Below are 21,728 nucleotides of genomic sequence, written 5' to 3'. Positions count from 1 at the left end.
ATTATTTCAGATTGATGCCTTGACTTTATTTTCTTGCCTAAAAAGCCCAGATGTTACCCAGTGACATCAGGGAAGTTTTGTTTTTGCCTCTTCATGTGGTCTTGAACTTTCTGGTGTAAAGAGGAAAGAGAAAGGGTATGCTCGGACACTATGTCATTTGCTTGGATGGATATGGGAGGGGGAGGAAAAGGCAGAGTAAGAGAGAAAAGGGGAAAATGAGGTGGCAGGGGGCCAGAGACAGTACTGGTGATAGGAATTTAGGGGCAGAGATGGGATGGAGTAGAGAGAGTGAAAGAATAGGGCAGGCCAGGCAGAAACTAAGAAACCATCCCTGCTGTGAAAGCAAGGTAGCCACCTGCGGGGATGCCTGGAGGAGAGAGTAAATGGCGAAGTCATTCCCAAAGTGGTTCCCAAAGCTTTGGCTTCTCTCACCAATTATCCATGAAAATCAGAGTGGTCTGAAGACATGGAATTGAAATAGCAGCTGGGATAGGAGCCTTTCTTTAACACCTGGACTATTCTTTCTAGGCTCTGGCTGGCAGGGCACTTGTTTCTCTAGGTAACTTTCTGAATTTGTGTCTCTCACTGGCCGAGGGTCTGCATTTTGCATGTTGTTGGCGGGGCTCTGGGTTACACAGGGCCCAGTCTGAGATCCTAGTCATGGTCTGCTGCTTCGGGAAAAATGACATAGTTAATTGAAAGCACTAGACAGCAGCAGAGAAGTTGTGCAAGGTATAGTGCAGAAGCCAGAGTGGGGAGGGGCCGAGAAGGGGCTTCCTCTTACCAAGATGTTCAGCTTCTTGCATGCAAAGCAACTAGGAGCTCTTTGGCAAGCTAAGCAACTTAGAAATACTGGAAGCTGAAAACGAGATATGCAACACATCTGTGAGTTTCTCTCACGTTGAAGGATTAAAATGAGCTGAGTCCCCCTTCCAGAATACCTTTGATTTCCTACTAATATCAGTGTAGAAATCATGTAGAACCCCCTATTTTTTCATGACTTACAAATGCTGTTTATTTGTTAAAGTGTGGAAGTAGGTGGTATAGGGGGGATGGTGTAGGTTAGGGCAATAGGGCAACTTCCTTTACATGAGTACAAAAGCTTCAAATTATACTATGGTGAACTTATTTAAGAAAAATTATTCAGACTGGGCAATGTTGTGTGTGCTCTAGAATAGTGCCTGGAATTTATTAGTGAACACATTTTAAAGTAAATCTCTCACAGTCCATATTGCAACAGGGGAAATGGTTAAAATAATGTGCCCAATCAAATTGAATGTAAATGACAATTTATGCAATTTCACTGACTGGAATGGTGGCCCAGACTCTCTAGGATGCTCTTGGAAGGGTTAACAGGGACTGTGGGAGTCAAGGGCATGAACCCTCTGCATCAAAACAGAATAGCTCTTCAGCTGGTTCAGGGTATAGAAACTTCTATAGATGGTTCGTTATTTTGCATAAGTTGGATGATCTCCAGAACATATACCTTCCTCTGCAATTGAGGATATACAAAAAGATTACTGGATGACTATATTTCTGTATGTTCTGAGCAATTAGAAGTAAAGTGGGTATGTACTTGTTTATGCTGCTGACACCATTTCTCTGAGTGTGTTACACAGTCAGGTGGTTTGGATCATTTGAATGGAATAACACAATTGCCCATGGCATTGCACGTCTCCAATTCCAAATAAACATGATGGCAAAAACTAGACCAAAATGCGGAAAGAATAAATCACACAATGTCACTGAGGTCATGCAAAGAAGGGAAAAAGAAATGTAAAAAAATGGGCAAGCAATAGACACCATAAATGAAAAAAAAAAGCAATGCATACAATTCTAAAATCATTCTTACCTTCTTCAGTCATTGTGTCATAATATTTTAGTTTTCCATATGATCCAAGTTCTACAACATCACAGTAAAAGACACAAAGATAAGGAACGAGCTGTAATGCAAGAACTTTGTTTTTACACATTCTTAATTAATCAGATTCAGAGTTACACTGTCAAATTCCGCAATCGTAACTATATAGAGATGTGCAAACATGGGCCATGTGGCAGACAGCTTTCACGGCCCATTTTCAGAAATCACTTAAAATATATTATTCCACTGGGGATAGGATGTGCCCTGCATTACAGAACAGGACACAGTTATTTTAACATCCGACGAAACAGAATACTTAGCAAAGATAACTTCACACCAGGTTGTACCAAGCTCCATCATTTTTATAGAGGTGACACTCCAGGAGAAAGGACTGCACAAGGACAATGTTCGGGCCCAGTGAGGTTTGAGCTCTGTGGTTCCTTGCAATGATTCTGCAGTCCCAGACGTTCTTCCTGTAGCTCTTCTCTGATAGAACCACCTCTGAGACTTTAAGAAAGGCAGCTTGGAAAAATCCAAAAGGGAAAAACTGGCTCTAATATTCCATTTCACTTCTTGTCACATGTTTCAGACAGAAAACATCAAATACCGTGGGTGCCAAATGCCACGATGGAATTGAGAAAGGTGCCAATTTTCTGCTCCGAGCTCAAAGCACAGTCTGTTGCTGTGTCAATGGCAAGGGACAGGGGTGGCCAGCAGTCCCCTTCTCTTGACTGTGATAGAAAAGACTTCTCCACATCAGCTACTGAGACTGGCCATTTGGGTTGAGGAAGAGAAGAGGTGGTGATGTACCATTTTAGTTTTTTAACTTAAGTTCTAAAATAATCATCTATATTCTTGTTCATCTGAAAATTCTGGATGTTTTAAGCAATCCTGTATGAGGGTAAAAGTATTTCTTCCCTCTAGCCAAGACAAATTTCTCTTAATAAACTTAAAAAAAATTAGACTCTGGAGATAGTCCTGTGATTCTGCAGAATGTGACCACGGTCATTAACACGGGCAGCCTCCGGAAAGCCACACATACATCATAGTAAGTGATGGTTTTTTGTGCGCAAGAGAAGGTTTTTGTGTGCAAAACAAGAGTACTTTTATGATTTATATTTCCATGATATGTTCTCTGTTTACTCTCTCAATTTTTTTCATGTATCTCAAATTCTGCCCAAAGCTATTTTGACAGACCAATACAAAATTATGCCTGTATCACGGAGAAAAATCACCTGATCTTTAGTTTTACAAAAACCTGCCTATTCTAGAATTTCTGATAGACATGACAAAGGATGCTAGTACTTCAATCAGACATTGAATTCTGAGTAAATAACAGAAAAGGAAATTAGATGACTTCCAAGGATATTGCCTTTAGTGGGATATATAATTTTTTCTTGATAGTTTAAGGACCATAATCTATTATATAAATGACATGACACAAGTTGTAATTCTCAAATGACTGAAAACATTCATATTGGTTTCATGCACTATAACACTATATGTGTGTCATTTTTCAATAAGTTGATGAATTATACAAGCCAAATTTTTTTTGTAACCTCCACTCCTTCCCTGAGGAAAAGCAATAGAAGAATCAGCTGGCATTCCTTATTATTTGTTCAGAAAACAGAACGTGGGTGACTGTGTGTTTGCAAAGTTGGGCATAAACCACCCTGCACACAGTGAAGACACACTATTGCTTCCTAGCGCACATTTTTTATCCTAGAGAAATCCTCTCTGTGTCTGCACACCTGTTTTTCATGCATCCATCCCAACTGTTGAACAGCTGCTTGTGGCAGATGTGATTTTTTTGTACCTCATCCTTTGTGGAACTGGGTAATAAATAGAATCATATTCTTTAATGATCCCTTTATCTTTCATAGCCAAAAATGGAGCTGATCATATCTGAAATAGCTTGTACATCCCTACTGCCAAGGCAATGTCTAAATTGTTTCTTACCTGCTTCTTTAGATAATAAATGGGACAAAGGGATGAGAACTGGAAAGTATATGCAAAAAAAAAAAACCAGAGAGACTTCTGAAAGTAGACAGGATAGAATAAGAGTGGTTAAAAACTGAGTAATAACAGGTGCTATGGCAACTTGAATATACATTATATACATATACACAAATATATGTATGTATATATATGTATATGTATATCTATATATATATTCTAGGGAGTGAGGGCTACTCTTTGACTCTGAGGCCTGATAGGGCCTTTAGAAAGTGACACATATTTTGGTTAACATTGACAGCAAGGAGTGGTGAGACCAAATTCACAGCATTCCAGGCCTGGGGGAACAGCACCGTCAGCTACCCTCTTTCCTGTAAAGGGCCTCAGAAGATTCAAAATATATGATTAAGACATGGTGACATACAGCCAAGACAATTGCAATATGCACACAGAAAACAGAACACATGACACACAGAGATCACTGGTAGGCCCTTGGATGCCAATGGAAAGTCACTGTGTCCTGAGAGTATCTGAGAGGCCTGACCAAAAACTCACCTGCATGTAGTTGTGGCTTCCAGTTAGCCCACTCTCCACAGGCAGTATCCCTGGATTAGGACTCAATATCACTATATTAGGACTAGAATACCACAGTATCAAGACTCAATCTGGGTCGAATCTAAGTGGAGTTTCTTTGGGATAAGCAGGAAAAGTAGGGAGTTTCAGTGCTGTTTAAATACTATGTAGTATGCCCACAAAGTCAACTAACTGAGCAACAAACAGCCAGACTCCAGAGGGCTGAATCTAGGAACTAGTGGAGGGTACCACTTGGTGCCTCCTTTTTGAAACATTTCCTTAAGAATCCCTGAGCATAACCCTGTGTGGCACAAAAACAAAAACAAAACAAAAATGAAAAAGAAAGAACAAAACAAGAGAATCCTATATAGCCTGAGAAAGAAATTGCAAAACTTAGTGGTTGGTATTTGAAATGAGCCAATAAGCCAATCATGAATACTGCTTACCATGGGGATGATCAGCTAACATGTTCTTATTTATTTATTTATCTATTTATTTTTGGTTCAACAGTTGAAGCCACATGTATCTAAACTCCTAGATCTCAGGAAGGATTGACTCCTTTATCATCCCTCAAGCCACCCCCTTCCACATTCCATCAGCAACATCACTGTTTGATATGAAGGTATATGATAGACAAATCAAAGGAAGGGCTTGTCTTGATCCTCAAGGAAGCTGTGAATAAGAACCAGTGTTTTGAGCTCTAATTTTCCTTCTTTGAAAAGAAGGAAAGATTCCTCCTACTACTGTCTTTCTCAGTTTCATTTTTGAGGCTTTTGGCATTCTCTATATCTTTTCTGGCAAAATTTCTTAATACTAGAGTATCAAAAAAAAACAAGAACAAAACATTTCTCAAGAGAAATTGAGAAGAGGAGGAAGAGGAGGAGGGGGGAGGAGGAAAGATGAAGAAAAGGAAGAGGAAGAAGAGGAAGAAGAAAGAAGAAGAAGAAGAAGAAGAAGAAGAAGAAAAGAAGGAAGAAGAAGAAGAGGAAAAGGAGGAAGAAAGAGAAGGAGAAGGAGAAGGAGAAGAAGAAGAAGGAGGAGGAGGAGGAGGAGAAGGAGGAGGAGGAGGAGCACTGTATGATTGAAACCTAATCATGAACATCTTTTTTTTTTTTCTTTTTGGGTCACACCCGGCGATGCTCAGGGGTTACTCCTGGCTCTGAACTCAGGAATTACTCCTGGTGGTGCTTGGGGGACCATATGGGATGCTGGGAATCAAACCCAAGTCGACTGCATGTAAGGCAAATGCCCTACCTGCTGTGCTATTGCTCCAGCCCCTAATCATGAGCATCTTTGTAAGGGTCTATCTTACAGTGATTCAATACAAAAATCACAAAAATATAAATTTCTCAGCATTCTGGCCTCAAAACACTGAGATATAAAACATAAAATAAACAGAGGCATGGTGTGAGTTCATTTTATTGGGATAAAAATAGAGTAGGGAAATCAATAAGCAAACCTTTATTATTATTAATGTTAGCTATTAAATATTGAATAAATATAACTACCTTGCTTAATTTTCTAAATCTGCATTACTTTTAGCATTTTAAAAATTGAATCACCATGAAATTCAGTTACAAAGCTTTCATGATTGAGTTTCAGTAATAAAATGATCGAATACCCATCCCTCCAGCAGTGTACATTTTCCACCACCAATGTTCTCAGCATCCCTCCCACCAATCCTGCCTCACCCTACCCCTTGCCTCTATGGCAGACAATTTCCTTCTGACTCTCTACTTTGGGGCTTTATGGTTTGCAATACAGATACTGAGAGGCTATCATGTTTGGTTTTAGGATTATTTTGAACTCCTAAAGAAAATCTAAAGATTGTCTTCAGCATTATAGATAGTAGTTTCTTGGTAAAGTTACAAGAAACTTTACTTGGGTTACTTGTACTCATGGAAGAACTGTTTTCAATAGTAAGTGAAGGTTAAGAACCTGGGGCTTGTGGCTGGAGAGATGGTCAGTGGGCAGGATGCTTACTTGTATGCAACCAACCTGGGTTCGATTTCTGGCACCCCATACGCTTTTCCATTTCTACCAGGAGTAAGTCCTGAGCACAGAGCCAAGAATGGGCTCTGAGCACAGTTGTGTGGTGTGGCAACAAAAAACAAACAAACAAACAAACAAAGAACATGGGCCTTGAAGTTAGGGGAGTAGGTTGGAATACAAGATCTGCCACTTAGTAGCTATGTTACTTTGAGCAGTTTTACCTTTCTGAACCTTGGTTTCAGCTGTAGGGGCATAAATTTACCTACTTCACAAAGCAGTGGTGAAGAGTTGGTGAACAATGACACCCATTAAGCAACAGCCCATACCAGCAACTTCATTATTGCAAGCACCACCAGGAAGAGAGAAGGACTTTTATGGGACATAGTGAGCTCATGAGACCTTGAGATTTTACACCGTTTGTTAAAACAAATTCAATCTGCTTATAGGAGTTTTAAACAAGTGTTTGCTATTTTTCCATATCAGAGTCAGACATTTAAATATTTCCATCTACTCTCAGATTCATGGAGAATGTCAAAAATATGAACTAAGATGTGTGAGAAGGATGTGGAAGGTAGATATTTCTATGTTCTCCTTGAGATTTAGGCACCTTCCCTTAGATTATTTGCATAGAATGCCTGTCTTTCCAACTATGGCAATAGAAAAGATCCTGTCCACTCCTTAGAATCTCTTCCAACAGAATCTAGAATATAGCTTTTCTCATACAGATATAGATACATAGAAGCAAGAGGAAGACAGGCAGGGTGAAATTAGAAAGAATAGCCCCAGAAGAAAATTCCAGAGAATGGGCCCAGGATATGCAAGCAGCTTATTAAGAAGAGAATCCTCTCTTCTCCATCCAGCTCTTCCCCAGCCCCTTTATCTTCTCATCTTGCATATCTTAAGCACAGTACAGAGTGCTCAGCCATCCTCAAACAGAATATGAAAAAATGGTTTTCCACCTTTTCCAGGGTTTTCCACTTAAGGAGACCCCAAACCTCACCTTCCCTGCCCCTCCTTTTTCCTTCCTGCTCCTCAAATAAAGTTTCTACTGAAGTTGCCATCTTGCACATTATAGTAATATCAGATGCTCTTTTCTCCTCTCCTCCTCCTCCTCCTCTCTCCCTCCCTCTCTCCTTCTCTCTCTCTCTCTCTCTCTCTCTCTCTCTCTCTCTCTCTCTCTCTCTCTCTCTCTCTTGCTCTCTCTCCTAGAACCTTGGCTGGGAGTCAAACCTAGGTGCTAACATATGCAAGGCAAGTATATTTTATCTGAGCTATACCCCAGGCCTTGGCCTCGCCTCACATTTCTTAGGTAAAGTATTTAAACACGTAGCTTCCAATAATTGACTTTAAGATGCTTTTGTTGAACTTCCAAGGGCTTTCAGAAGTCAGGAAGAAAGGATATCTGAGGCTTCTCCACTGTGGAGATGATCATAGCACTATCACAGTGAAGAGTGCTTCTCAGTAAGTCTGATAAGGCTAGAATGTGGCTCAAATAGTAGAGTATTTGCTTTGCATGTATGAGGCTTTGGATTTGATTCCAGGCAGCAAATTTAAAGTTTGGTTCCATTATGTATGAACTTGTTTTGCTAAATGGGGACAAGAGCAATAAATATTCGGTAGAGGATTTTTTCCAGGATTAGAGGAGCGTGTCTACAAAACACTGCACAGAATGGCACAGACATCCTTAATCATTGCAGTTCCTCTTTCTCTTTATCCAAGGGCCAACATGAACATCTAATTCAGCCCCTCATGAGGTAGTTAAATCCTATTTAAGCTCTAATCATCTCTGCAGGCGGGCAGTGCCTACACTTGATGTGTACAAGTCAACAACCCTCCCTTAGATCTCCCCCCTGAAACACAAGGAAGACTGACAAAAGAAAAGCTTTCAGTTTAGTGAAAGGCTGCCCTGGATAACTTCCAGAACTATGTTTTGCAATATTAACATTTTAGCCCGGGGTGTTTTTGTTAATTTGTGAGTTTAAAAAAATATTGGATGAAAGTGCTTGCTTCGAAGTTCTGTGAATGGGGAGAGTATGAGCCTTGAGTATTTGTAATTTTCCATCTCATTCTCTACAAACATAACATTTATATTTGTAGGTCTAGATGATATTTAAGTTTCTTTCTTTTAGTTTTTGTTTTTGGGCCACAGGGTGCTCAGGGACTATTCCTGACTTGGTACTATTCCTTGATTGGTCATGTCTTGTGGTGCTTAGGTGATCACGTAGTATTGGGCACAAACCTGGGGCTCTTGTGTTCAGAGGATGGACTCAGCTCATTGAGGCCCCCTCTCTGTTTTCACAATTTAAAAGTGCTTTTGCAGGTATATTTTTTCCCTCTGGTCTTGTCATGTGAAAAAATTTCATCAAAATAAACAAAAACTTTGAGCTAAAAGATATTTCTAAATACAGCCCAATTTTAAGCATTTAGTTTGATTCCACCCCAGAAAACGCCACAAGGACCAGCAGAATGAATTGCTTTCCACTAAAAGGCTTACTGTGGTCATCCTTCTTTTATATCAAATGTTCATGTCAATGCAAGTGCATTTTTAACTAAAAAAAAAACACACCCAAAAAACCAAGCTTGGAGACGGAGGTTAAATGAGGAAACAACCACCAATCCTCACTTCTTACTCACATCATAAGGAAAGGAATATTTTAACCTTCAAATTAAAAATCTCACTAGGAAAAAAAAGCTTTCAAAGTACTGACTCATTGCAGAAATTCTGCTTAACATTCTATGGGGGATTGAGGCTCCTTTGTTAAGCTTCCTGAAGAAGTTCTTAAACACTTACATTTGCCCCGGGGGCCAGCTGTACCCAACATGCGGAAACACAGATAGCAGATGTAAGGTGCTAATCGAGATGGTTTTGACCTATGGAGTTCTTTTCACTTAGGATTGTTCCAAATCTATGCTAATGAGTATAACATAAATTTTATAATTAGCATAGCATTTTATTCTTGAGATTAAAAAGTCTCTTTTAGACTTCTGAAGCAAGGTAAGAAAGTTGTTAAATGGAAATAAAAGGGCTAAACTTGTAGGAAATCCTCTGTTAGTTATGGCTTTCAAGTAGGATTTAGTAATACAAATGGCTATTGTATAGAAATTTATTACTGGAATTTCATGACCTTTGAGTCTAGCCCCTTCATGAAATACTCTTTAAATGTTTTGCAAATCTAGGATCGTTGGCTTGTGCTTGCAGCCGTGTAGATCTTTCTCACTCTCTGCTTGTACTTTCTTGTTTATGTCCATCTGCTGACAGCAGTCTGAAGCCCCAGGAAATCCTTCTGCAGAAGGTCAAAAACTTTGGATAGTTCCAAGGGCCGGAGCGTGTTGCATGCTGGAGCCCTTGTTTCACTCCTCGGTACAGCATGTTTTCCTGGAGTGCTCCAAGAGCAAGCTGTTAGTATCCCCTCTCTGTGCCCTATTGGGTATAGTCCCCAAACAAACAAACAAACAAACAAACAAACAAACAAATAAATAAAAACAACTTCTGGCTTACTTATCCTTCATCCTCAAAACTTTCACCAGGTATAAGTACCGTAGTCTGCTCATCTCTGCTCATCTCTGGCACAAATTAGGACTCTTCACCTTAGTGTACTCTGGGACCACCAGGGCTGAACCCATGTCAGGCTGCCTGAGCACGAATGATCCGATAATGACTTCCCTTCTTTACTCAGCTCTTGCTCAGCCAGTTTTGCCAACACATGGGCCAAGAGAATCCTTTCTCTTTTTTTTGCTTTGTTTTAAATGTTATTTGGGGGACAAGTGGAAATTTTCTCTAGGTGCAATGCTCCTCATTATGTTTTTAGGGAAATAGCTGGATTATGGAAAATACAGAGGAAGGTTCTGAAAGGTAGGTTAAGTTCACAGAGGGAGGTGCCAGATAATTATACGGGAATTATCATCCTTGAACAGTGAACAATAATGTGTGGTCATTACTGGGGAATCATCCAGATGGTTTGTAATGAAATGCCCAGGCGAGTCCCCAGATACTCTGACTTCTTATAAATTTGTCACCTAATTTGCAGCCTTGCTCCTGTGGTGTTGCTTAGCAATATCAATGGCTACTGATTTCTGCCCTGTGAGGAGCTGACTCGGGCCATACTTCACTGTAATTTACATGTCCTGGACCATCAAGCACGGAAAATGGGACCTGCATGGACTCTTCCCGCTGCCTCCCTTTGAAGGCGGACGGAGGTATGTGTATGAGTGGAGGAGATGAATTACAGAATTGAGCAGTGAGTTTTTGGAAAGGAATTTTAAAGAACAGCAATGAGTAATCTAGAAGCAAATTAACTCAGAACCATGTGGTTAAAAACCAGCCCCAGCTTTCTGGATTTTATGTCTCTTTTAAATTGCCTAATAAAAAACATCAGTCATAATTTTATGATAATTTATGGTATGGTTGCTTTTTTCAGAATTTTTTTCTTTTTTCCCAAAAGTATGAAAAAAAGTGAAGGATAATATTGCATGATCGCTATGATATCTGTAGTTTGGAGTGCTACAGATCCTGACAATTAGATATAGTTAAAAAGCCCCTGGGTGAGTTACCTAACTGCTTGACACTGAGTTCCCACATTTTTTTGAGATGGGAATGATAATTGTTGTCTTGTAGTGTTGTGGTGAGGGTAACAGCCACTTAACACATTGGGCACAAAATAGTCACTAAATACAGCAGGCCCTCAAACTGTCAGAAAACAGTCTCAAAAGATGTTGAACAAGACATTACTTAAGTACCTGGTTTGCTTATACATCATTTTGCTTAAAGTCATTGTTTTCAATAACATTAGTTAACTAATGTTCAACTAATCAGTGTTAAGTGAGCAATTATTATGTAGGGTAGGTGGTAGTATTAGAAGTTTAACACATATATTGTTTTTTTTGTTTGTTTATTTGTTGTTGGACTAAGCCTGCTGTACTCCTGGTTCTGTGCTCAGTGATTACTTCTTGCATAGCTCAGGAGACAATATGTAGTATCAGGGATTGAACCCGGGTTGGCTGCATGTAAGGCACCACTGTACCAGTTTCCTTTCAAACAAATCAAAGAGCCCCTATCAGTAGTAATCAAGTTAAATATTCATTAGTAATCATATGATCTTCATAAAATCAGAGTGAACTTGACATCGAGAGAGCTTGTTACCATGATGCTAAATAGAAGATCTTACAGTATAGCATACGTTTTAGCATCGATAGAGATGTGGGCTTAATCCCAGATTGTCTTACATTCTATTAGCTGTGAGATAAGATTACTTAATTTTGAGGTAAAATGTTCAGCTTTTTTCCTCACCTGTGAAACAGGCCTTACTCTACAACTCCCTTAGAATTTTTTTTATAAAGGATCTTTGTTTAGAGAGTCCATTTGTGATGCTTAGAGCACTAGATGTGTTCACTATTTATTCTATGGCTAAAGACAGAGAGGGATGAGAATCTAGTTTATCATAAGAGGTCACCCAGGAGCACCATCTTAGACTAACAGTTTTTTCAACAAGTTAATATTGGAAGAGAAGCAGGTAAAAAGACAAGAATGTCAAAAATAACAAATTACATTGTGCCAAAGGAAGTCTATAATGTCATAGTTCAGGCAGTAGTCACAAGAAGACTACTGACATGATTGAATGTAAAATTGGGGAAAGAGACAATATAAAGATCTTGACATTTTTTAAAAGGAAAGCTTTAGGGTTTTTTTTTCTCTTTTGGTCAAACAGAAAGAGTTTTTATTTTGGTCAAAAGGAAAGCAGAGTCCAGGTGCCTGGGAAAGTGAGATTATCCAGTGGTGAACAGAGTAAGCTTTGTGGTCTAAAAAATATGGATCTGTATCCAACTTTACCAATTGTTTCTGTTGTGCGTTCTTGGACTAATTATTTAACCACTCTAACATTTAGTGTCCTTATCTGCAAAAGATGTTACTATTTCATAGGGCTGACATAAAATTTAAACAACTTAATCTATATAAGATTTTAAATGCTGTGTTTTAATACACATTATGTAACTAATATGTAATAAATGCTTCTTACTGTAATTATTGCAAGTCTATCATGTCCATCTGTAGTAATACAGAGTTTTGGCTGAATATTCATTTTTTCCTAGTCTCTCTATTGCAATTTTATTTTTTTAGGGGGGAGGGGCACTTCCAAGTGGTGCTCAGGGCACCCAAGATGCCATAGATGAATCCTGGCCAAACAGGCAGGTGTTTCAATGCAAAGGCCTAAAGATATGATACTCCTTGGGCTCTGCAGTGTTGGGGAAGATCCGATCCCCTGGTGTTGCCGGGGGCCTCCAGAGCCACATCCACTAGTACTCAGGGGACCACATGGTGCTGGGAATTGAACCCAGGCCAGGTGCCTGCCAGGCATGTTGCTTAAGCACATCTCTGGATTATTTCCTAGTCACTATTTATTTATTTATTCCAATTGGAGTTTCATGTGAGAACATTACATTGTTAAATGTAACACTGTAGCACTGATGTCCTGTTGTTCATCGACTTGCTCAAGCAGGCACCAGTAACATCTCCGTTTTGAGATTTGTTACTGTTTTTGGCATATCGAATATACCACAGGTAGCTTGACAGGCTCTGCCATGCGGGTGGGATACTCTTGGTAGCTTGCCGGGCTCTCTGAGAGGGATGGACGAATCAAATCCAGGTTGGCTGCATGCAAGGCAAAAGACTTACCCCCTCTGCTATCGCCCCAGTCCACATTGTTAAAGATAAAGCAAAAATGTAGTTTAAATGTTAAATTACATAGGGCATCAGAGAGACCTTTGGAATTTCTTATTTCTGCCTGAACTCTTTAAATTAGCAGGTTGTAAAACATGATCTTACATTCCTGCATATGGGTATGGGTTTGTTTTGGAAGCTTACATTTTACTAATGACATCTTCTAACATCTTGGGTACATTTTTGCACCTCTGTAAATTAAGATAATATTTAGAAAATCAAAGAAAAAGTACCTTCTAATGAAGTCTTCTCAGAGTTGGGGTGGGAGATATAAGCATTTCTTACTCGTTTAAAAGTGGTGAAACATTTCATTCTCTCCCGAGCAGTGCTCAGGGGGTTTGTAGGCTCCTGAAGGTACCTGATCTGGTACCTTCAATGCTGAGCTCCTATGATATGGTGCTGCTTGTGCCAGAAATGTTGAGTCCCACCAGTGGTGCTGGAGTAGGAGGCAGGGACTGAACTTGGATTTCATGTATGTCAGGCATGTGCTCCAGCCTTTTGAAGTATTGCCTCAGTTCTGGTTTTGGGTTTTTGTTTCTGTGGGTGTTCCAAGGGTGCTCAAAACTCAAGGGCTTGGAAATTCTTATCCAACCAGACTGGAGATGCAATGTGAGGGTCCCAGGATGCAGGGCTCTGTGGTCCCTGTGGTATCAGGGATCAGCCCATGTTATTGAGAGCCATGAGCAGAGCCTCAGATAATACTGATATCCTGTGAGTCATACTGAACATATAGTCAGTCACAGAGGCTTATTTATTTCACCCCTAAATATCTTCATTCCTGTTTTTCTTCCTCCATTCCCACTTAGTATAAAGCCTTGATGAAGCAACTGAAAGTCTTACTTCATTGGCCTCTCGCCTCCTGATCTTTCTTATTACCTAATCTAGTCAAATCGAGTAACTGTCATCTATTTTTCACATTGTTACCAAGGTAAACCTTTCAGAACACTAAAATGAACCATATTGCCATCTTGGGTGCTAGGGAGATAGTACAATGGCTGTGCTTTGCCTTGTTTGCAGTTGATTTGGGTTTAACCCCTGACACCTCATATGGTCCTCTGGACTCTGTCAGGAGTAAGCACAGAGCCAAGAGTAAGTCCAAAACCAAATGTAAAACAAAACAAAACAAAACAAAATGCACCATCTCTAAATTCTGCAGAAATTATCTTTTGATGTGGGTTCTTTATTAAATTTCCTGATTCATTTAATCTTTCAAGACCCAGCTTTGAGGTTCCCTCCTGCAAGTAGCATTCCTGATATCCCTAAGCCCTCATGTAAGTCACTTCCTCCAGGTTCTGCTCCAGTTATGTATTTTCAATGTGCACTCACCAAATATTCCTTAATCTACTTGCTTTCTACCCTGAAGGCAAAGAATCATGGTTCTCATTTTGTTAATTTCAGCATCTGGCCTAACTGGTAATCTGTAGGTATTCAAATGCTGATGATTTAATTATCACTGTCACTGTCACTGTCACTGTCATCCCATTGCTCATCGATTTTCTTGAGCGGGCACCAGTAACATTTCCATGTGAGACTTGTTGTTACTGTTTTTGGCAAATCTAATATGCCACGGGTAGCTTGCCAGGCTCTGCTGTGCAGTTGAGATACTCTTGGCACCTTGCCGGGCTCTCCGAAAGGGCCGGAGGAATCGAACCCGGGTCGGCTGCGTGCAAGGCAAATGCCCTACCCACTGTGCTATGGCTCCGGCCCGATTTAATTATATTTCTATTTAATAGTACTCTGTTAAACTTTCTCAGCCTAGTTGCCTCTAGGCACCAATACATATAATTCTTTTTATTTTAGTGATGTAACTGCACTGTCCACCTTTTTGTCTTCAGTATTTCTGAGGGAAGGATGTCCATGAGGGGAAAATGTATGTGTCTTTTAAGTCTTGAAATCTTTTTCCTTGCTCCTGTGAGGTAGAGGATCCAAACCCTTCAGCAAGAGAGTTCCCAGCATACCAAAGGCCAAAAAAGCAGCAATATCTTGGGATATCTTGGAAATAGAGATAAAACAACACTGGTGCATAGAACAGATGCAGCATGTTGACTAGAGAACAACATGGATGTCCTCCTGGATCCCCCTCTTGTGTCCTGGCTAAATTTTGGGATTTAAGATAAACAGAGAGAATTAGTGCTAAGTTATCTGTAGCAGTTGGACCAGGTAGTTGAATTCCTACTCTCTGAGGCACTGAGTATCGAACAATATGAGAAAAGTACCAGAGAAGTGTGTTATAATTGAGGAAAAAAAACCCAGCAATGAAATGAAAAGAAAGAAAGAAAACAAGTAAAATAACATAGTAGCCATTCAAGGGTAGGAATGGAGGTTAAAAAAGACAAGGGACAGAGAGAAGTTGGAGAATGCAAAAGAATTTGAGAACAGGATTTACTGGACACTTGAAACTATACTACAAGAATCAACCAAAATTATAGAGAATTTATGATCAAATTTAAAATATAAATAATGTTTATATCTGCACAGTAGAGCCTGGCAAGCTACCTGTGGCATATTCAATATGCCAAGAACAGTAGCGATGGGTCTCATTCCCCTGACCCTGAGAGAGCCTCCAGTCATTGGGAAAGACGAGTAGGGAGAGGCTGCTAAAACCTCAGGGCTGGGTGTAGTGGAGACGTTACTGGTGCCCGCTCGAATGGGTGGATGAACAACGGGATAACATTGACAGTGAATGTTTATACACTCCTAAATTTCACCTGTAGCAAATCTAAATCCATTTACCATTACAACTATTTAAATACCATTACTTATAAACTATATGCATTTAAATGCATGGTGCAAAGATAAGGTAGAAGATTAAGAGTTTGCACAATCTGTGCATTCTGCACCTTAGATCCAATAGCAAATGCCTTCAGTGAACCAGAGAACTAATGATGCAGGTTCATGACAATACCTCAAGAACACAAATGGTTATGACAATACTAGTTGGCAATGATCACTCTGGACAAGGACTGAGTGTTGAAAGCAGGTAAAGGAATATAGATGATAACCTTTCAACATCTGAATCACAAAAAATGAGAAAGAGAAAGACAAAGAGAGAGAGAGAGAGAAGGGAGGTGCCTGCCATAGAGGCAGGTTGGGGTGTGGGTGGCCTGAAGGGATGGGAAGAAACTGGGGACACTGGTGGAGGGATGGGTATTGGAACATTTTATGACTGAAACATAACCATGATCAACTTTGTAATGCTCAATCTCATGGTGATTCAATAAAAATAAAAATTTTAAAAAAGAACACAAATTGTAGCTTAAGGATATTTTAGCTGGGTTAAAAAATTAGCATAGTAGTTGTTTCCTCCAAAATTTGTATCAATAAGTTGGAAAGAAGAATTATTTTGATTTTAGCCTGCCAATTATCTCAAAGCTATGGACTCTAGATAAAGTTGTACAATGAGTTAAGCACAATTTTACAGATTTTTTCATGTTGTCTAAAGTATGGGAAGACTTTAAAAAGACAGAAAATAAGTTATTCAGCTTCAGAATCATTTTTGCTCAAATGAAAGTCAGATTGGCAGAAGGATGGGTTCCTATCTTCTCTTGAAAATGGAAATAGAAGGATCTAAAAAACTGGCACATGGTGACAGGCAATTTTTTTAAAGGAAAAATATGGGAAAACAGTTCCATGATTTACCTACCAAACCATTAAAAACTGACAAAAAACATAATGCTTGCAAGAAAAAACAAAAAGGAAACAGAATACAATTTATCTGGCAAGTCTTTATATAGAACTATTGATTGGCCAGGCACTGTTTAATGTGCTCTATGAATAGCACTCCATTGCTCTATGAATACACTTAACAGTCCTTTGAGGTAGATGCTATTATCTCCCTATTCTGGAATATAGGAAGCTGATAGAGAGAAGACAAATAACTTATCCAAGCCCACATAGGCAGTGAGTGAATGGTAAAGTTGGGATTTGATCCAGGGCAGCTGATCCCACAGTGTCTGCTTAACAATGGCATAATGTTCACCTTTACCCAAATGGGATGGGAAGAGGCCACCATGAACACACCCAAGAGGGAAAGAGTTTATTTTATTTATTTATTTAATATTTTTATTAGTGAATCACCATGAGTTACAGTTACAAACTTATGAACTTTCATGTTTGCATTTTGTTTATGTCCCTCCACCAGTGCCCAGTCACCTCCACCAATGTTCCCAGTATCCCTCCCATGCCATCTCCCCCACCCCACCCCACCTCTGTGGCAGGGCATTCACTTTTGTTCTCTCTCTCCTTTTGGGTGTTGTGGTTTGCAACAGAGGCACTGCGTGGCTATCGTGTTTGGTCTATATTCTATTTTCAAAGTGCATCTCCCATCCCGTGCGGGTCCTCCAACCACACTTTACCTGGTGTTCCCTTCTCTATGCGAGCTGCCCCTTCAAGAGGGAAAGAGTTTATTTAAGTGAGTATGTGTATGATGCCATTGCAAAGCTCCAAAGATTACCGACTTACATTCTAAATCTCACTAGCCTGAGGAAGTTGGGGGCTCAGTCATGAGGTCAGGAAAGAATTTGTCTTTTTGTCTAGACAGGGAACTTGACCTGACCAATGGTTTTGTAAATGGCAACATGGTGCCATTTCAATGTAAGTCTTACATTAGCCCTTCTCATCATTCACAGAAGAATGCTAAACCAGAAAGAGGCTGTGTATCACCTAGGGACACAGGAAGTAAAGATAGAGTCAGAATTCAAATCACTATCTGCCTGGGTTGGTAGTCCTCATGTTACTCTGCCCCTTGAGTCCAACTCAGTGGATGCCAGCCCTAACACAAGGAGCCCAAACCTCTCCCTGTACCAGTGATACAGTCCTTCTGTATGTCCTTTGAAAAGAAAGATTTGTTTTTTTCCCTCCAGAAATGACAGAGGAGCATCTTCATATTGATAGTTCTCTGAGATAATACTGATGTGAAATTTGCTTGTTTATTTTTTAAGGACACACCCATTGGTGCTCAGGGCTTACTGATGGTGGGCTTGGGGGGGCCCATATGGGATACTGGGGATTGAACCCTGTTCAGATCCATACCAGGCAAGTGCTTAACCTGCTCTACTATCTCTCCGGTCCCTAGACTGATTTGATTTGTAACTCCTGCCAATGATTGACTTTCTGGCTTAAGAATTTTAGAGCTAACATAAGGCTGCCTTTGCTATTGATTATTTAGATTTAGTGGTGCTATCCTAGGAAGTCTGTGACAGAAATCTTCACCATGTAAGTAGCCCCACAGGTCACTGCATTTCTAAAGCTAAGGTGTAATAATAGCTAACAATGGCATTGAGAAAAGTTTTCAGGAAGTAAACTCTTCTGGGGCCAGTATTATCTAATGTTCTGCAGATAGTTACCTAAAGGGGCTATATGTGAAGGGGAAACAGGCCAAAAGTAGGTCTCCCTTCACATCAAAAGGAATTACAGAAGAAAGTTTCTGAGAGGGCTAGAGAGAGAGTGCAGGGGTTAAGGTGGTTACCTTGCATGCAGCTGACCCCCATTCAATCTCTGACACCACAAATGGTCCCTCCCCTACCCACCCCCCACAGCATTGCTGGGAATGACCCCTAAGAACAGAGCCAGGAGTAAGCCCTGAGTCCCACTGGGTGTGGCCTTAACCTTTCTCTCTCTCCAAAAGGAATATTTTGTGAGTGGATAAACAAATCAATAAATTCACACACAATACCAAGAAACCTATCTGATGGTTTATATAGGTTTTATATAAATTACAATGCTGCTCAATTCATTAAGAGTATGAGGATATGCATATACCTGTCTGCATCATATAGTATCATAGTGTCACTTGAAGCTCATGACAATCTGTAAAGGACAGGTTCAAGAGGGTTAGGGAGCTATTTTTAAAGATCAAGAGGTCAGGTTTGGTGAATCTGACATAGTGAGAGCAGGAGAGAAATAGATCTTAATAATAGCCTGGCCATGTGTTTTTACAATAGAACCAGTATCCAGAGGTCAATACATAGTACAAAGCAAATTCTAGATGTAAGAGCCAAACTACTATTGGAGGAACTATTATAGCTGATTAGAAGCCATTCAATCCGCCCTTCACTAAGCAAGGTGCTGCTATCTCTTACATAAACTGAGGTGGTTTTAGTGTTTCAAAACACTTTTGAATATATCATAGATGATAATTATATGTCAACATACAGTTTATTTGAATAGACACTTCCTGGTAAAAAGTGTTGGTTTTTTTTTTCTTTCAGTGATTGCTCCCATCCTTTGACTGACCCATGCCTGTGAAATTACTCTTTATATCTGAGAACTCTAAATCCTCCTCTCCTAATGTGTTTTATCTTCTTCCTTTGAACATGAGTTCATGAGAAGGGTGAAGCTGTAATAATATGTATGCTTCATTGTCTTTTCCCTTCAATATGCTGTTGAAGCTAAAATGCCATAAAATCAATTTATTGACCACATATTTTCATGGCTCTTATTCAAAGAAAATGAGAGAAAAAGAGAGATGGAGAAAGAGAGAGAGGTTCCATACTCAAAGCATTTATTCATTTATTTCAGGAAGGCCATCTGCATTCTATTCATGCCCAAATGTGCATTACTCACAATGCACACTAAACAAAGATTCAACCATCTTTAATGTTCATATATGACTGTACTGCTTTACTACTCCAAAAAAGAAAGAGATTTTTTGAATAGGGGATTGGGTAAAAAGGGGTTAGAATTGGCTTTGTGGTGAGGAGTGACCTGAGGTAGTGCCTGAGAGACCATACATTGCGCCATATATTGTGCTAGGAGTGTGGCGTGGGTGGGTGTCAAACTTGGGTTACATTGAAAACAAACTGCCTTACCTCTTGTATTGTCTTTCTAATTGCAAAGAGAGGAACTACTTAACTAGTCTCTGTGTTTGTTCTGTAAGATGAATTAATAGTTAGCCTTCCTCTATTCAGGTGCTTAAACCACTATTATCTTACTAAAAACATGGCTGCTAAATTGGATTTTATTCTCTCTCAGTGAAAATGTTCACTCCTTCTGCCTATTCACTCACTAGCTAAGACTGCATGCAATGGATGCAAACATTTTCCTTGTTAATTTAAGATGATTTATGACTTGGGATAGAAAAAAGGTTACAATACCTGCCTTTTGGGGACAACTTCTCTACATTTGCAGTGAAAGAGACATGGAAATGACTTTCTTCTGGGATCAAATGACAATTCATGAAAGCTCATACTGAAGATGCTTTTAAAAATAGAAACTGGGGAAATAACAAGTGCTGCTATTTGATGAAAAAAAGAAAACCCAGCAAATGAAAGTTTAATCTTGGTGTCAGCTTTAAGTCAACACTAAATAGATATGTTGAAGAATCAGAGTGATTTAACAAAATAGATGTATGGAATACAAAAATAGAAGACAGATGTGTGTAGCTATGAATGAGAGCCTGTGTGTAAAATGAGTTGGCTCTGAAGGTAAACTTAGGGGCTGGGTAAACAAATAATGTCATCTATCTCATTTTCCACTGAGGCAGACACATCATAATTCCCATAATCTCTGTCAAAGAGAGAATTACATGAGGTGACTATTTTGTGTGTGGCACAGAGCAGGTGCTTAAAAACTCCTATGCCTTCCAGAAAGGCTGGACCAGTCGGCATTCCTACCAACAGTGAAATAGTGTCCCTTTTTTTTCCCACATCTGAGTCAGCACTGGTTGCTTTTGTTCTTTTGAATGTGTGCCAGTCTCTGTGGTGTGAGATGATATTTCATTGTTGTTTTGATTTGCATCCCCTGATGACTAGTGATGTGGAGCATTTTTTTATGTGCCTTTTGGCCATTTGTACTTCTTTTTTGAGGAAACTTCTGTTCGTTTCTTCTCCCCATTTTTTGATGGGGTTGGAGGTTTTTTCTTATATAATTCTACTAGTGTCTTGTATATCCTGGATATTAATCCCTTATCAGATGGGTAAATATTCTTTCCCATTCTGTGGGCTCTATCTGATTTTGGTCACTGTTCCTTTTGAAGTGCAGAAGCTTCTTAGTTTGACATAATGCCCCAAAGTAGAGAGAGAGTATGGGGAAGATTGTCTGCCATGGAGGTAGGGGGAGGGTGGGAAAGGGCGGGTATACCCGGGATATTGGTGGTGGGGAAAGTGCACTGGTGGAGGGATGGGTGTTTGATCATTGTGAGATTGTAACCCAAACATGAACGCTTATAACTATCTCACAGTGATTCAATAAAATTAAAAAAAAAACTTCTATGCCTATTTTTCCTCTTCACTGTCACTCAGATCCTTAGCTTCCTTCATTTGGATAATGTAAAGGCTCAGCACACACACAGACATACAGACACACAGACATACACACAGACACACACACACACACACAAGTCCCCCTTGATGGGGACTACTAGAATGCTAGCTCAGTGGACATGAACCACATGGTTCTTCATCTTCCCCATTTTGCTTGGGCCAAAGACACGTGGTTTTAGTTCTTCCCAAGCCAACCAGTCTCAACAGTTTAAATTCCTAGACCTTCCTCCTCTCTCTCTCTGCCTACCCCTGCTCCGTACCTCTGTCAAAAACTGAGCTTGACATTTACTTTTTCTAGGAACTCTTTTCAGATGGCCTGATCTCAGGAGGTAACTAGAGATAACTTTCCACAAGATGAGACGAGCAGAGT

At 39.8% G+C, this 21,728-nt stretch overlaps 1 protein-coding gene across 4 annotated transcripts in view; it reads right to left on the bottom strand.

Annotated features, from left to right (window-relative positions):
• Positions 1-21,728, bottom strand: part of SLC24A2 (solute carrier family 24 member 2) — a 269,093-nt gene that overhangs the window by 74,247 nt on the left and 173,118 nt on the right. For 2 of the 4 annotated variants that reach the window (XM_055136391.1, XM_055136385.1), the window contains one exon: positions 1,853-1,903. The exons of the other annotated variants lie outside the window; for them this stretch is intronic. In XM_055136391.1, coding sequence (XP_054992366.1) covers positions 1,853-1,903 — 51 coding nt within the window. The remainder of the gene's footprint in view (positions 1-1,852; positions 1,904-21,728) is intronic. 4 annotated transcript variants of the gene reach the window in all.

Source organism: Sorex araneus, chromosome 1 (genome assembly GCF_027595985.1).
Source record: "Sorex araneus isolate mSorAra2 chromosome 1, mSorAra2.pri, whole genome shotgun sequence".
Classification (NCBI taxonomy): Eukaryota; Metazoa; Chordata; class Mammalia; order Eulipotyphla; family Soricidae; genus Sorex; species Sorex araneus.
This window is presented reverse-complemented; position numbering and strand designations above follow the sequence as displayed.